Source organism: Syngnathoides biaculeatus, chromosome 6, assembly GCF_019802595.1.
Source record: "Syngnathoides biaculeatus isolate LvHL_M chromosome 6, ASM1980259v1, whole genome shotgun sequence".
In the NCBI taxonomy this organism is placed as follows: domain Eukaryota; kingdom Metazoa; phylum Chordata; class Actinopteri; order Syngnathiformes; family Syngnathidae; genus Syngnathoides; species Syngnathoides biaculeatus.
The window spans coordinates 6364674-6381101 of NC_084645.1; the positions used below are offsets into that span (position 1 = coordinate 6364674).

At 40.3% G+C, this 16428-nt stretch overlaps 2 protein-coding genes across 3 annotated transcripts in view; one reads left to right on the forward strand and one right to left on the reverse strand.

The window, feature by feature from the left end:
• Positions 1–1409, reverse strand: part of ldhd (lactate dehydrogenase D) — a 58489-nt gene extending 57080 nt beyond the window's left edge. The window contains exon 1 of one of the 2 annotated variants that reach the window (XM_061823664.1): positions 1391–1409. The gene's annotated coding sequence lies outside the window, so the exon portion shown is untranslated. Of the gene's footprint in view, positions 1–249; positions 269–1390 lie in introns of those variants that run through there. The other variant, XM_061823665.1, reaches the window with a different exon arrangement.
• On the forward strand, positions 82–15397 carry fam169b (family with sequence similarity 169 member B). Its single transcript, XM_061823666.1, has 7 exons — positions 82–229; positions 3177–3303; positions 3407–3509; positions 3578–3663; positions 6034–6196; positions 6415–6597; positions 15240–15397. The coding sequence occupies exons 2-7, from the start codon at positions 3181–3183 to the stop codon at positions 15383–15385; spliced, it is 804 nt and encodes a 267-aa protein (XP_061679650.1). The 5' UTR covers positions 82–229; positions 3177–3180; the 3' UTR covers positions 15386–15397.
• Positions 15398–16428: the final 1031 nt, after the last annotated feature.

Sequence of the window (16428 nt, forward strand, 5' to 3'; positions counted from 1 at the left end):
GTCGTTCAATAGCTAATCTTTTATTTTGAAAGAAATGTTCGTTCCCCACTACCTCATACCTGTCATGACCCTCGTCTATTTGACGTAAAAACTATTTTCTCGCCGAGGGCGGTGCTGTAGGCTAGCAAACGTTGTAAAATCTTTTCGCGAACAGGTGGTAAAGTGACAGCTTTATGTTAAAGATGTCATGAAAATCCTTAGTTTGTGTGGCAGTTGAATACGTCCTCAAGTAGGTTACCTCGTTCTTACCAAGTGAATGTTTCATAAATATTTGTCTCGCATCATATCAGCGTGGTTGCTGCTTCGTCGTGAGCAGTACAAAGTTCACAAAGTTGGTTTAACAGCGTCGTCTGTAATACAGTGGTGACGCTTATATGTTCCAAAAAAGTGAAATCCGTCTCGTAGAAGAGTTTTTTTTTCATCTTTTATTATTTTTGTTTTATATATATATATATATATATATATATATTCATTCCCGTTTACGGGATGTTTTTTTTCTTCATTTAAAGTCCATGTTTTTTAATAGGTTCTTAGTGTTTTTCATTTGCATTTTTTTTTTTTTTCAAATTTACTCAGTTTTTTCATTTACAGTATGTTTTTTTCCCTTAAAATGTTTTAAGGTTGTTAAACTCGGGTTCAACAACTTTAAGCGCATACTATAAACTTTTCTCAAAGAGGCATTAACATTGTCTCGCATTTCTGTCATTTCAACGCTCAAAGTTCAAAATCTTTATTTGAGAAAAAAAAATAAAATCTTTCCATCAATTATCTTCCACATTATAAGCATTTACATACAAAGTAAAATATTGGAATTTTTGAAATAACATACATCCATCCATTTTCTAAGATGCTTATCCTCACAAGGGTCGTGAGGAAAGCTGGAGCTGTCAACAGGCAGGAGGCGGGGTACGCCCTGAACTGCTTCCCAGCCACTTGCAGGGCACATTGAGACAAACAGACGCACTCACAATCACACTGAGGGGCAATTTAGAGTGTCCAATTAATGTAGCATGTTTTTGGGTTGTGGGAGGAAACCGGAGTGGCTGAAGAAAACCCACGCAGGCACGGGGAGAACATGCAACTCCACACAGGTGAGTCTGGGATCAAACCCGGTACCTCAGAACTGTGAGGCCAACGCTTTCCAGCTGGCTCACCGTGCCACCCTTTTGAAGTAATATTTCATTTTAATTATCAATCTATGCCCCTCCTTGAGCTGTCACCTTATTTCGGTGGAGGGGTTTGTGTGTCCCACTGATTCTAGGAGCTCACTCATTTGGGGCTTCTCGGCCCTAGTAAGGTCACCCATGGCAAAAAGGTCCAAGTTGTGGGAACAGACAAAGTACGCCCCATAAATCTCAATGATGAATAAATGTATTGGCTGTAGGTTTACCTTGCCCAACGCAGGTCAGACGGGGCCCCTCGGGAGCCAGACCTAGAAGTGTGTCTTGAAGGCGAGCCTCGGGGGTGGATAATATTCGCCCAGAGTTCCTAAAGTCTCTGGATGTTGTGGGGCTGTCCTGGTTTATACTTCTCTCCAACATCACGTGGACATTGAGGTCACTGCCTCTGGATTGGCTGCTGGGGTGATGGTCAACTACAGGGGATCACACTCCTCCTCCATCTCTGCTTTTAGCAGATGATGTGGATTTGTTGGCTCCATCAAGCCATTATCGTCAACTCTTACTGGAGCGTTTCACAGCCAAGTCTGAAGCAGCTGGGATGAGAATCAGCACCTCCAAATCTGAGACTATGCCCCTCAGTCAGAAAAGGGTGGTGGAATCCTGCTCCAAGTATAATGAGTGAGGGAATAATGGAGCGGGAAATCGACATGTGGCTTGGGGCAGCGTCTACAGTGATGTGGGCTTTGTCTCGGTCTGTTTTGGTAAAGAAAGAGCTAAATTGAAAGGCAAATCTCTCAATTTACTGGTTGATCTACGTTCGTACCCTCACATATGGTCATGAGCCCTGTGTCATGACTGAAAGAACAATATCCAGGATACAAGTGGCCGAAATGAGTTTCATCTGCAGCTGGCAGGGAGGGTCTCAGAGCCGCTGCTCCTCCGCCCCGAGCGCAACCATAAGTAGATCAAAGTCACCTGTTTTTATTCAAGATTTGTACTAATTTTCAAACGTCTGCAGCCTTGGTCAACATGTTCAATGGCTTCATCTTTTACAATAGTAAGTAACTATATAATTTGCAATCTGAGCACACATGCATCATATACTGTCTGCTGTCACATTTGTGTCTGCATTTTTGGGCACAGGGTTCTATAATTGCAAGATGACATGAAACCTGAAATGTCCCACCGTGTTTTTTGTTCCCAATTTAACACACTGGGTGGGATAATTGTGTTTAAAATGGAGTTCGTCGCGTTGAGGTTTTAAGTTGTGTTGTCTTTGGAATTTCATACACATTTGAATTATGAGCTCAATGATGTGAGCAGGATGACTGCATTCATCAGGTTTCAATCCAAAATGTTTCCATTTCACTGTGGTGAGATTAACCTTTGAAATTCCTTCCATTAATGCCACTCAATTTTCTGTGACTGTGCAACTACTGTCTCACTTAGCTTTGTGCACGTGATTTATTTATTTATTTTTGGTCTTAGAGACCATGATGGATTTTACGTGTGCTTTTATGTTTTCCCCGAATGACTGGGCACCTGTACGCACCTTCTTTTTTTTAATTCCATGATGGCCTGCCCGAAGCGGGCCTCCCACCGCAGTACAACGTGGGGTTCAATGAAACACATTGAGGCCTACTAGGCCACCCCTCTGCAGAGGTCCTAGTACTTAGGGTGGTTGACAATGTATGGTTCTTTAGCCAATCAAGATGCAGCACACAATGTAATTTCCCTTAGCAAAACAAGATACAGAACACAATGTGTATTCATACAATGTAAAAAAAAGCCTCCAACATTATAAAAAATTACACACACGCACACACAAAATCCGTGTAATAGCAAGGCCGCTGAAAGCGAACTGCATTTTAGCAAGGGAACACTGTAATTCATTGGATTTATGGTATTTATTCTCAATAATGTTTTCCGTTACTCATTTATACTTGTGTAAAAATGAGCTAAAACGTAAACATCTAATTACTTATTGTAACCAATCTCTTGCCTTGATCCAATTAATGTTTTTAATGTGCAAATCAATCTTAACGTTCTCTGTAGGAAGATGTTCCCTGTTGACTTTCCACTTGTGGATGAAACTGACTTGAGGGCAGCATCTGAAAAATATCTTTTGTCGCTGGAATCCAGACCTAAAAATGAGTGGTTTCAATCATCCAAAACTTCCAAGGTACAGTATTTAAGTGTATTTAAACCCCAAAATTGTAATGTAGTGTATTAATAAGAATGTACCTCAAGCAAAGAATGTCCATTGTGTCTTTCAATTACTGTAGTTGGAAATAACTGCAAATAGCATCAAATGGTTGCAGCTGTTTGAGGGTGACCAAACTAAATGCTCAATATTGGCACTTCACCCACCTGATGATCCTACTCAAGGTGTGTTTGCATGCTTGCACACACCCTAAATGCCTCCTAACAACCCCTGCTCTCCGTTTCCCTTCCAGTGGTGGCCTTGTACTTGCATGGAAGTTGGTGGTGTGTGAATGATATTATCCGAACATCCTGCAAATCAAGAACCGACTTGCTCCCAGTAATCCCACTTTTATATTCATCCATCCATTTTCTTAACAGTTTATCCTCACTAGGGTCGCGGACTTGCTGGGGCCTATACCATCTAACTTATGGCAGGAGGCAGGGTACACCCTGAACTGGTCGCCAGCCAATCCCAGGCCTCATAGAAACAAACAACCATTTACACCTACGGGCAATTTAGTCTCCGATTAACTAACCATGCATGTTTTTGGCAAACAAGACTGCCTGGTAAAATCTCACGCAGGCACGGGAAGAACTTGAAAACTTCACGCAGATGGGCCCAGGATGTTTTACCCCAGAACTGTGAGGCAGATGTTCTAACCAGTTGTCCGCAGTGCCACCTACTTTTATATTGTACTTTATGTATTTTATCTGCTTTCATCAAAGCATTGAATATAGATATATTGAGTGATACTCTGTGTGAAAAGTATTAGCTTGAACGTTTTCCCTGGCTTTGAACAGTTTGGAACAACGAACAGGAAATTAGCTGCAGTTACAGGCATAATTTATACTGCATCCATCCATCCATTTCCTCAGCCGCTTATCCTCAAAAGGGTCGCGTAAGTGCTGGAGCCTATCCCAGCTGTCAACGGGGAGGAGGCAGGGTACTCACTGAATCGGTTTCCAGTCAATCACAGGGCGCATGGAGACAGACAACAGTCGCACTCACAATCACACCTAGGGGCAATTTAGAGAGTCCAATCAATGTTGCATATTTTTGGGATGTGGGAAGAAACCAAAGTGCCTGGAGAAAACCCATGCAGGCACTGAGAGTACATGCAAACTCCGTATAGGTGAGGCCGGGATGTAACCCTGGACCTCAGAACTGTGAGGCCAACACTTTACAGCTGGGCCACCGTGCTGCCGCTACTGGTTTGGTTCTTTTTGTTTGTTCAATCAATTTTGTGGTAGGAGAAGAAAATTGAGGAAATGTATCAAGAGCCCATACAAATATGTAAACTATGGATCATAGATTTTACCAGGCACGTTTCGTATTTATGGGTTGTAATTAAAATAATAAAATCAGAATAAGAACAATATATGGGTGTCAGTATTAAAGCCAGAATCTCAAAAATTATTTTATTTTGATCCCTCAAAGATAATACTTCAACGATGGTGAGTTTGTTCTCGTTCAAAACATTTTCTGCAAAATTAATTTTGAATATTGTCTTAATTTTCAAGTCAGAGTCACAGAATAAGTGCATTTAATTTGAATAGGGCTGTATGTAACGATTTTGATTCTGTTGATTATTTTCTTATTAATCAATCAGTGAATTGCACTATTTTTTTTCATTTCTATTCTAATATTCAAAAATAGGATATTATCTCAAATTGCCAGTTCAGCAAATGTGCAAACATAAATGATGATTCACTTATTTGTTTGATCTGTAACATGTCAAATATAGGCAAACATTGACAATTGTTTTACAAATTATATGGGAGTTCGCATATGTATCTCTGCTTTTTGGACATGATGTGGTTCTGTTGGCTTCAACAACCCGTGATCTCCAACTCTCATTGAAACAGATCGCAGTGGAGAGTAAACCGGCTGGGATGAGAATTAGCACCTCCAAATCTGAGACCAGGGTCCTCAGTCAGAAAAGGGTGGTGTGCCCTCTCCATGTCGAGGATGATATCCTGCCCCAAGTGGAAGAGTTCAAGTATCTTGGGGTTTTGTTCACGATTGAGGGAAGAACGGAGCAGGAGATTGATCGGTGAATCGGTGCAGCATCTGCAGTGATACAGAATTTGGTCTGTTGTGGTAAAGAAGCCGAAAGTCGAAGCTCTGACTTTACCGGTCGATCTACGTTCCTGCCCTCTCCTATGGTCATGACCAAAATAACATAATCCCAGATACAAGCGGCCAAAATTAGTTTCCTCCACAGAGAGATAAGGTGAAAAGCTCTATCATCTGCAAGGAGCCAGATAAGGTGGCTTGGGCATTCGATTCGAATGACTCCCGGACGCCTCCCTGGTGAGGTGTTCTGGGCATGTCCCACCGGAAAGAGACCATGGGGATGACCCAGGACACGCTGGAGATACTATGTCTCTATGTCCCTGGGAACCCCTTGGGATCCCTCCGGAAGAGCTGGATGAAGTAGCTGGGGAGAGGGAAGTCTGGGTGTCCCTGCTGAAGCTACTTCCCCCACAGCCTGACCCGGAGAAGCGGTAGAAAATGGATGGATGAATTGTTTTTCAAAACATATGCTATTCATCAATCATGATGAATCCATTAATGGTCACAACACAGTAATCTTCAAGAGCTGGCCAAACACATGATTCATCAATTATACTGTTGCTGTGTTTGTGTGATTTGCTGGTATTTAATAGTGCTGCTTTCAAATGGTAGTTGACATGTATTCTTCAGGTACAGTCACTTATGGAGAGGGTCATTATGTTCCTGCTGAATCAGGTCATAGAGAGGCCTTCACAGGAGGAAACGCACTTTTCCTTGCACACCCGCACAGAGAGCGCCAAATTGCTGTGGAGAGATGGCCAAGCCGTAGGCTTCTACACTGTCAAACACAAAGGTCTGTTTCTACAGTATTATATGTGATTTTCTGTGTATGTCTGTCTGTCTCTTTTACCCTCCAATATCAATGCGTTAAGATATATTCAGCTTTTTACTATTTCTGGTTTTAGTTTCAAGCATTATCATTCACATTGGGAATTCTGTGTGCAGGTTAGTTTGTAACTATGCACTGCGGGATCAGTCATGCTGTACACTTACATCCATGCGGTGTTTCAGGCAGTCTGTATGACAGCTGGAGCAGCAGCTGCTACTCGATGCCTGTTCTAGACACTGTGCTGGTGAGAAGAAGCTGGAGAAGACAAGGATTGGGACATAAAATGCTGTCTGATTTCTGCTCATCTTTCTCCAGCGAGGAGGTACTGGGAATCAGCATGCCACTTTCAGCCAGCATGGTTGCAGGTTAGGGGAACTTTTACCCACAAGGAAACAATATTTAAATGTTGAAATTTAAATGTCAATCGAGTCACTGATGGCCTCGTGGCTAACACAACTGACATTGATGTAGGTTCAGATCCCACTCAGCGATAGGGTTAGGGTTAGGGTTGACCCTGTCTAGGTCAGTGCGCTGCGCTGGCAATCTCTATATGTGCCCTCAGAGCGGAGTCAACCTTTTCCACAAAGTCAGCTGGGATAAGCTCCCACAACCCTGACGAGGGTAAGTGGTATTGAGAATGGACGGATGCAGTCACTTACATTTAACGAGCACAACCGCACTCGCATGCCTTCGCGCTCACATTCTGCAAAGTCAAGCACGAAAAATTATGCACGAAAAATTTGTTGCAAGTACAAAAAAAATATTGAGAGTCGTCGGTTATTTTGTGTAGTCTTGACATTCATTTCCGTGTTTATTTCATAAATGTTTTTAACAAAACAAGCCTTCTCCTGAACAATCAATATTCACCCAGTAACAGGAAATGCAAGTTAACTGTTCTGAGCATGTTCGGAAGTTAGGCCAAAAAAAGCGCATGTTCAGAGCTGCTTCACATACTGCGAGCGCATTTACGTTGAAATTCATCAGCATCATGAGCCTTGCCAAAGGAAATTCAGTTACACTTAAAACATTTCTGGGATATAACACAGGTAATGTTTCAGTATCTAGGCCAGTGCATTTAACTTTTAATCAGATAAAGTTTGTCAGATCAAGAATTTTTATTGATGAAAAATTTTAAATACCGTTTTATATCATGTTCTACTAATATCAGTTGAAATTGTAAATGATCATCTCTGAGTTTGAAATTTTTGTTTCTATTTATGTATTTCTTTATTTTATTTTATTTTTTATTTAAAGTTATGTTATATTAATATGAACAATAGGTTTTAACCTATTCATGGACAGGGTGGCAATTTTTTGCCTTATTGAGATAAAAGTCTCCCAACAGGCCACAATCAAGGAAATAACAATTCTTTTTCATTTATGGTTAAGTTATATGATAAGTTGACGCAGCCATGTTGGGTCAGGAAGGAAAGCGAAATAACTCTTTGACCGATGAGTTATCCTCTCGTGATACCAAATTATGGCTTCAGATTAAAACACTTAAATATTTTGACATACTGAAGGATATAATGCGTGAAAATCATGATGTCCCAAAAATAGGACGCTGCCCATGAATGGGTTAAAATGTTTTTTTCCTAATTTAGTAATTTACTGGGCACGGTGGTTCAGCTGGTAAAGCGTTGGCCTCACAATTCTGATGTCCCGGGTTCAATCCCGGATCCGGCTGTGTGGAGTTTCCATGTTTTCCCCGTGCCTGTGTGGGTTTCCTCCGGGCACTCCAGTTTCCTCCCACATTCCCAAGATATGCAACATTAATTGGACACTCTAAATAAAGCAAAAGCAAAGCAAATTTATTTGTATAGCGCATTTCATACATGAGGTTAGTCAATGTGCTTTACATGATTAAAAGCATTTGAAAACAAAGAGATAAAACATTTAAAAGGGGATAAAAACAATAAAAATGACAAACACAATATTTAAAAAAAGTCAATTAAAATCGCATACAGTGCAAGTAATATGATCAAAAAGTGGATATATTCTAAAAAGCATGAGAAAAAAAAGTTTTTTCAACCTGGATTTAAAAACATTCACACTTGGGTTTACCTCACCTCTGTTGGCAATTGCATTTGTGTGCAGCATAAAAGCTAAATGCTGCTTCCCTTGTTTGCTTTGGACTCTGCGCACCACTATTTGACCTGAGTCAGTCAATCTCAGAACTCAACTGGGTTTGTATTCCGTAAGCATTTCTTTCATGTATTCAGGACCTAAATCATTTTGTGATTTATAGACCAGTAGCAGAACTTTAAAATCCATTCTAAAGCTGACTGGAAGCCAGTGCAAGGACTTTAAGATTGGAGTGAAATGCTCTGACCACTTTGTTTTGGTCAGAACGCGAGTTGCAGCATTCTGAATGAGCTGCAGCTGTTCAAAACTATTTTGGGGGAGTCCAGTCAGAAGACCATAACAGTAGTCAAGTCCACTTGAGATAAAAGCATGAATGAGCTTTCCTGGTCTGCTTGACACATACAAGACTTTACTCTCTATATGTTTTTGAGATGGTAGAAGGCAGTTTTTGTGATTGATTTGATATGATTGTTGAAAGTCAGGTCGGAATCAATCAGAACACCAAGGTTTTGGACTTGGCCTTTGGTTTTTAAAGATAGATAGTCCAGGTGTTTACTAACACCAATTTTCTGTTCTTTATTGCCAAAAACAATTGTCTCTGTTTTATTGTGATTTAGTTGAAGAAAATTTTGGCTCATCCAGATATTTATCTTATTTAGACAGTGGCAAAATGCCTCAATTGAACTGTAGTCATCTGGAGACACTGCTAAATATAACTGTATGTCGTCTGCATAGCTATGGTAGTCAAAATTAAAGTTTTGAAGAATTTGACCCAAGGGTAGCATATACAGGCTGAACAGTAGAGGTCCAAGAACTGAACCTTTAGGGACCCAATAGCTCATTGCCATTCGCTGAGACCGAGCACCTCCAATGGTCACAAAGTAGCTCCTTTGCTCTAGGTACGACCTAAACCATTAAAGGACTGTGCCATTTAGTCCTACCCACGTTTCCAATCTGTTTAACAGTATATTGTTATCTACCGTATCAAAAGCCGCACTGAGATCCAACCAAAGTTGACACCTTTCCTGAGTCAATATATATATCATATAGCACTTTGATAAGAGCAGATTCTGTACTGTGATGAGTCCGGAAACCTGATTGAAATTTGTCACAAAGTCAATTTAAATTGAAGAAATTGCCGAGGTGATTAAAAATAACTTTCTCAAGAATCTTGCCCATGAACAGGAGATTTGAGATGGGTCTATAGCTTGCTGACATGGAATCATCCAGTGCTCTGTTTTTTAGAAGAGGCTTAACAGCAGCTATTTTGAGAGCTTTGGGAAACTCGCCAGACTGAAGTGAGCAATTGATTGTTTGCTGCAAATCAGGTAGCACTGACTTCACAACAGTTTTGAAAAAGTCAGATGGTATTGAGTTGAGACAGCTCGTTGATGGTTTCAACTGCTGCACAGTTTTCTCTACAGTTTTTTGGTCGACTGTATCAAATTCTGACAAGTAAATAGAGTTTTCTCTGGGTGGCTTAATATGTGAGATCATTCTATCTTTTTGCTGATTTGCGCTGACATTTGACCTGATGTATTTTTTCACTAAAATAACAGGCAAACTCAGTGCATTTGTCAGCTGTTACGAGTTCTGGTCAACCACAACAAATAGAGCACGAGTATTGTTGAGGTTCTTACTGATGATTTCAGAAAAGTGTTGCTGTCCAGCTCCAACTAACTCTTGGTTAAAATTACAAAGACACTGTAGAAGTCATAGTCAATTTGGAGTTTAGTTTTTCTCCACTTGCTTTCCGCTTTCCTACACTCCGATTTAGATGTCTTTACCATCATTGTGCTCATCCACGGTGTTCTCGGTCGCCTCAGGATGGTCTTAGTTTAACAGGAGCGATAGCATTCATGGCATATGTGATTTTCGAGGTGAAATTGTCCAAAAGTTCACGAACTGTCTCAGCATTCACAGTCTGTGGCACAGCCACAGTTTCCATAAACTTAGTGGCAATACTCTCATTTATGTACTTTTTCCGAATGGAGATGGGTGTTGTCTGAACTTCTGGAAGAATCTGTAATTAAAAAATTACACAAAAATGCTCAGAAATAGCCATATCCTTAATGTCCCTTGATAGAATTTCAACATCCTTAGACCAGGTCTAAGATGTGACCTTGAGTGTGAGTTGGACTCTTAATATGTTGAGAGAGGTCAAATGTGTCTGGTATTGCAGAAAGTTCTTTGGATATTTTTTTCATGTTGTTGTCAATATGAATGTTAAAGTCCCCTGTTATGACAAAATAGTTGTACTCAGTACAAATAACTGACAGCAGTTCTGAAAAATCCTCCATAAATTTTCCATTGTATCTTGAAGGTCTATAAATTATTAAAATGATAACCTTTGGGTCACCCTTAACTAAAAAACACAGATATTCAAAAGAGCTAAAATCCCCAGTATAATTTCTTTATATTGAAATAATTATTTAAAAAATAACAGCAATGCCACCACCTTTTTTCCTCTGTTCGACACTTGTTCATCGAATTAAATTCTGTTTGTTTTGCCTCATTTAAAATGGTATTACAGCAATGTTCTGTTCACCACGTTTCATTTAATAACAAAAAGTCCACACCATAGGTTGTAATGATGTCATTGATCAACAGTGATTTTTTTCCCAGTGACCTGATATTAAAAAGAGCTAGTCTCGCAGAGATGGCTGGAGAGAATAGTTCGATAGACTCACGTTTTATCCTCACGAAGTTGGAAGTTCTACTTTTTTGGTGGCATATATTTTTGACCAACTTTCTGTCCCTTGTAATTACAGGGATGAAAAATGCCTGATCTCCTTGGGGGTCTGAGTTATTCTGGAAAAGACCCGGTAAATATCAGTCAGTTTTACAGGTAGTCTTCATGGGTGGAGGAGGAGCCTTTTGCTTAGTGGACACTGGTTTCAGGTGAGGGGGGATGGGAGGAAGATCTTGGTGTGGTATGGGTTGGACTCCATCGTTGACAATAGTCTTCATCCTATCCATCAGATCCAAAATTGCATTCAGGCTGGGAGAGGGGGAGCAAACTTCTACTGCAGACTGTATGGTTGTTGTAGTCATAGAGGGGAAATTCTGAGTTGTGGATGGCTCCAATGGGGCAGGAAGAGGTGTGGGAGATTTAAAGTGCTGGCACATTCCATTTGTCATTTGCTCATCAGATTGTTTGGATGATGCAAATGAATCTGTGTGCACCTTGTCTTGCCTTATCTCTTGTTCCTCCGATTGTTTGGGAACAACTGGATCATTTTGTCCTTGGTTTTTGTAAACATTTTCTTTACACGGTGGTGAATGACGCACACAGTAGAAAATGTTGGCAGCTAATAACTTAACCCCTTGTCTATTTAGACAGAAACCTCTCAGACACCGTGTCATTAGTAAAACACAGTACTTTGGTGTTCTTCTCACTGCAAAAGTGTTTCACATCCTTAATGGCTCCATCACCAACTATTGTTTGGGGTCAAAATTTTTTCTTAGATGATTTAATTTCCTACCTTTCAGTGGTGGTGGAGGATGAGCATTCCTGGCCTGGGTCTTGTAAAAGTGCCTCAAATCTATTTGTAAGTCTGACATCAATATTTTGCGCTGACTCACATTTTTTTTTCTTGCTCTTCGCTGTAACGACCGTCCATGGGCGCTTACTTGGTGTTGAGGTGGCCTGCCAGCCAGATTTTTCGGTGATATTGTGTCTTCCTTTTTAAATGTCCTATATGTTTGGGCTTTGCTCCCAGTAAAGTCCAGGGAGAACTGCTGGGGTGTCCGTTATCCTTTCCACAGTTCACTTCAGTCCTCGTTGTTGAGCTAGGTGGCTGTCTGTTAGCACACCTCTGCTCACCATTTTGAGACATCTGTAGAATGGTTTCATTTCCCGACTTTCCATTTACATCCACATGGACTTCAAGATGGCAGATTTTCGATTCCAGAATTGACACCCTCTGCAGTCATCCATGATAATCCTCAGTAGAGAAAGGAGGGATCTTGATGGCTCGTCTTGTTGCTAACACAAGGCTTGTGCTAATTAGGAGGCCACGCTCATATAATGATGAAACAACCAGGGATGAGAATTTTCTGCCGATCGGCGGATTTCCGACTTTTTCAGACCAAAATGACCATTCTCGAGATAAGCACAAATCCGTTGAGAAAATTTCAGGGGGGGGGGGGGGGGTATCGTGCGCCTGCCTCTCAGTGGTGGGCTCCGAGCTGCAAGTTCAGCTTAGTGCTAGCACAAGCACGACTATCATATGCCGTTCTAACTTGCTCGGTAGTGTAAATATTTGCATTTTGCGACATAAACATTAAAACTTGTTTGCAGCAGATTACTCGATTGGATAACAGAGTTATACAGTATAACGATCCAATCGTGTTACTGGTTAATCGAGTTTCACCATTGCCATGTACATGTGTTCTCGGTTCTCAGAAATCGCAGTGTAACTTGTTAGTTAGCCAAGTAATTGCGCGTGAGACTTAGATAGCGCGAACTGAGCGACGGTGTGTTCAAAGTTTTATGATGGCGAAAGTGTTGTAAAAAAAGGATGAAGATCGAGCGAGGGCAATTGACAGGGATGCTAGAATCAAAAACTGTTTCAGACGGGCATGGCTTGAAGAAAGTGTAACCATGCAGATAGGACCGAAAACGGTATCAACATGTCTGACCGAACACATACAAAAAGTGGGCATTCCTGGCAAAGTGCTGCGCACTCTGTGTTCCGATAGGAGCAAAAAATATCCAGGAGGAAACTAAACCATTCCCACCCCCACCCCCATCGAGAGACATTTTCAGTGTTTTTCCAAATTGGTCATTCTCATCCCTGAACAACTGATTATCCACAAAAAAAAGAAAAATACAGTCCCATAGATTTAAAAGTATCCAGGAGTCGCTGCTTCTAAAAAAAATATTTTGGAAGAAAACGAGCTTATCAGCAAGAAAAAAAAAAAGTGTCAACAGAGGCAAAGCAAGCAGAGCAAGAGTAGAGAAAAAAAGCGTCTATAATAATAGCCCCTCGGTGTGATTGTGAGTGCAGCTGTTTGTTTCAATGTGCCCTACGATTAGCTGGCAAGCAGTTCAGGGTGTACCCTGCCTCCTGCCCGTTGACAGCTAGGATAGGCTCCAACACTCCCCGCAACCCTCTTGAGGATAAGTGGTGAAGAAAATGGATGGACGGATTGGAATATACTGGTATTTGTTGTTGTTTAATTTTAATTTGCCGTTATATTAATCTCTTAATATGAAAAATCCTCTGAGTCATCCACATCAAATCAATATCATTGGACTAGCAGTATCATACATGACTTATCTTTTGTATTTATTTCTGAATGGATAAGTGTTTATTATATGTGACGTAGAAATATGAACTTATTTGTTCTGATAACTCCCAAATGTCATTTTATGGATCGCCATATGCTTTATTTTCTAACATTTCATAACATGAAGTTAATGAATTCCTTGAAAAAAATCTTTAAAACACTTTCATCAATTTAAGAGTAAGTTTGATTTATCTACCATCAATCAAAGTATCTAAAAATAAAACCTCAATTTTTTCACATTTTTAATTATGAATTCAATTGTGTTCATTTTCTAATATAGGTGGCATTATTGGTTATAAGACAGAGAACAAAGATGGAACAGAACGGGTGACTATGGTATGGTGTAGGCTGTGCACCAGACATGCTGAAAACATAAAGAAGGACAGCATGTTCAAAGGAAAAATATTGACTTAAATAGACAAGTATGTTGTGGGAACTACATTTATTTCGAAGCACACCATCTCAAGACATTTGTCATCTAAGGTTTACTCTGTTGGCTTGGAATATGAGAAATTATTGGAAGCTTCTATAGCCAGTGATCATTCTGAGCAGAATGATGTGCCTTCTGTTGCAGAAAGTACTACACAGTCAAAAGGCACCACCACTTCCCCTACATCGATGTCCATCCCGAGTCAGCCTTTGATTTCTGTCAGCTTCCACAAACAAAACACCGAAGCTTACAGAAAACTATTCAAAAGTGCCTGTTTGATTGCAGTCCCTGGGCACTAACCCCCCAAGGCAGACATTTTCAGTGTTTTTCCAAATTTTTCCAAATTTGTCATTCTCATCCATGAGAACTAGTGTGAAGGCTTATATGTGTCAAGCAACCAGGAAAAGCTCATCAATGCTTGTATCTCAAGTAGACTTGACTACTGTAATAGTCTTCTGACTGGACTCCCCAAAAAGAATATTAAACAGCTGGAGCTCATTCAAAATGCTGCAGCTCGGGTTCTGACCAGAACATAGCGGTCAGAGCATATCACTACAATCCTAAAGTCCTTGCAGTGGCTTTCAGTCATCTTAAGAATGGATTTTAAAGTTCTGCTACTGGTCTGTAAATCACTAAATGATTTAGGTCCTGAATACATGAAAGACATGCTTGTGGAATACAAACCCGGTAGAGCTCTGAGATCGACTGACTCAGGTCAAATTGTGGAGCGCAGAGTCCAAAGCAAACATGGTGGAAAAACAGCTTCTACCACAAAGATATGAAATGCATCTGCTCTTAACTGCCACAGTAAGAACTAACAATTACACCCCTCCTTCATACATGCATGAAATTATTATAATGGGGGAAAAAAAACTGCAATATTATTTTTTAAAAAAACAACTGCGCAATATCCCCGTGTAAATAATTGCTAATTAACTACCATTTTCCCAAATGCAAAGAATTGTTTATTCTATACATGTTTCTTTTTGATAATTGTGTGCCTGTATTTGTTTTTTACCTTAACGCTGGAAATTTTCAGATGTTGATTTTCATTGTGCCTGTGTCAGTGGCAATAGTTATATTCTCTTCGATGTAGTAAACCACCAAAATGGATCTCCCAATTTGACCCAAAAGAAGATGATCAGAGCATGTTTTTTTTTCTATTAATATTATTATGGTGTCTTCCTCTGTCTTAAGTTTGTAGGCACTTCCTGTATCTGAATGAAGCTCAAAGAGACCGTCTGTATGAAGTAGAGGCTCCAGGTGGATGGACTCAACGGCGAAATATCTGGCTCAACATCCAACTGTCCCGCTATTTGCTCACAGTCGATGAAGTTGACTGAGTGGGAAACCTTATTTGATTCAAGACTGATTCCACCCGTCTTATCTTTTTCAGTTTAGTACCCTTAGTTTTCCCTATCGTAACTGTTGCGATATGATTCATCCATCAATCAATTTTCTGTCCCGCTTATCCTCACTGGGTCGCAGATGAGCTGGAGCATATCCCTGCTGACCCTCAGTGAAAGGTGAGAACACCAGGACTTGTTGCCATCCAATGGTTGTGGTTTATTTGGGGGTTCAAGAAGGTCACACCTTACAGCCAATTTGTGATAAATGTGGAAATCAAACTTTTAACAAGCAGGGCAAAGAGCTTACCATGGTTCAGATGATACATTCACAAATATAACGGCTAATCTTTTTATTTTTGGGTGGGTCGGCTGCCTCGTTCAAGATTGATGTATCCTGTTAATATACTGCGTTTCTTTGCTGTTTTAAAGAAAAAAAAATTTCACAGAGCTATATTGGACCAAAAAAAAACCAAAACAAATCTTGCTCGAGCCCAAAAAAATGTAAAGCTTTGTTTCAGCCGTATGATGAAGGGAACACATGCTGTGTCGAAATGACCCCACTATCCAAATGATCTCATGAGCATTAATTATTAAATATGTATTTTTCCTGCAGCACATCATTGACAGAATGAAGCACCAGGTGACTGCTGTACGATGGTGTTTTAAGTTTAACTTCCTTTATTGATGTTTATTCTTTAACCCAGAGAACCCATGGGGTCACATACGACCCAGTGTAATTATGGGCCCACTGTATAAACACAATGCACCAGTTACTCTTTTTACCCTTAAAGCTCAACGTCTCACATGTGTCCACCTGACAGTGAGTGCTGGTGGGGATTCCCCTATGCATGTTTCAGAGGGAGATCTCTTCCAAAAGTAAAATTAGAAGTAAATTAGCGCATTTTTCCAAATGTGATGTTTTTGTGTTCCTTTGATGCTTATTGATTGATTTAGATAGTACATAACATTTTAAAAGAAGATTTGTATGTCTTGGGTTCTCTAGGGTTAATTTAGTTGACAACCAGCCTGTCGAAGCA

Coding starts and splice junctions, on each gene's coding strand:
- fam169b (XM_061823666.1), top strand. CDS start 3,181: ATGTTCCCTGTTGACTTTCCACTTGTGGATGAAACTGACTTGAGGGCA. Junction 3,510..3,577: donor ACCTGATGATCCTACTCAAG/GTGTGTTTGCAT, acceptor TTTCCCTTCCAG/TGGTGGCCTTGTACTTGCAT. Junction 3,664..6,033: donor CAAGAACCGACTTGCTCCCA/GTAATCCCACTT, acceptor TGTATTCTTCAG/GTACAGTCACTTATGGAGAG.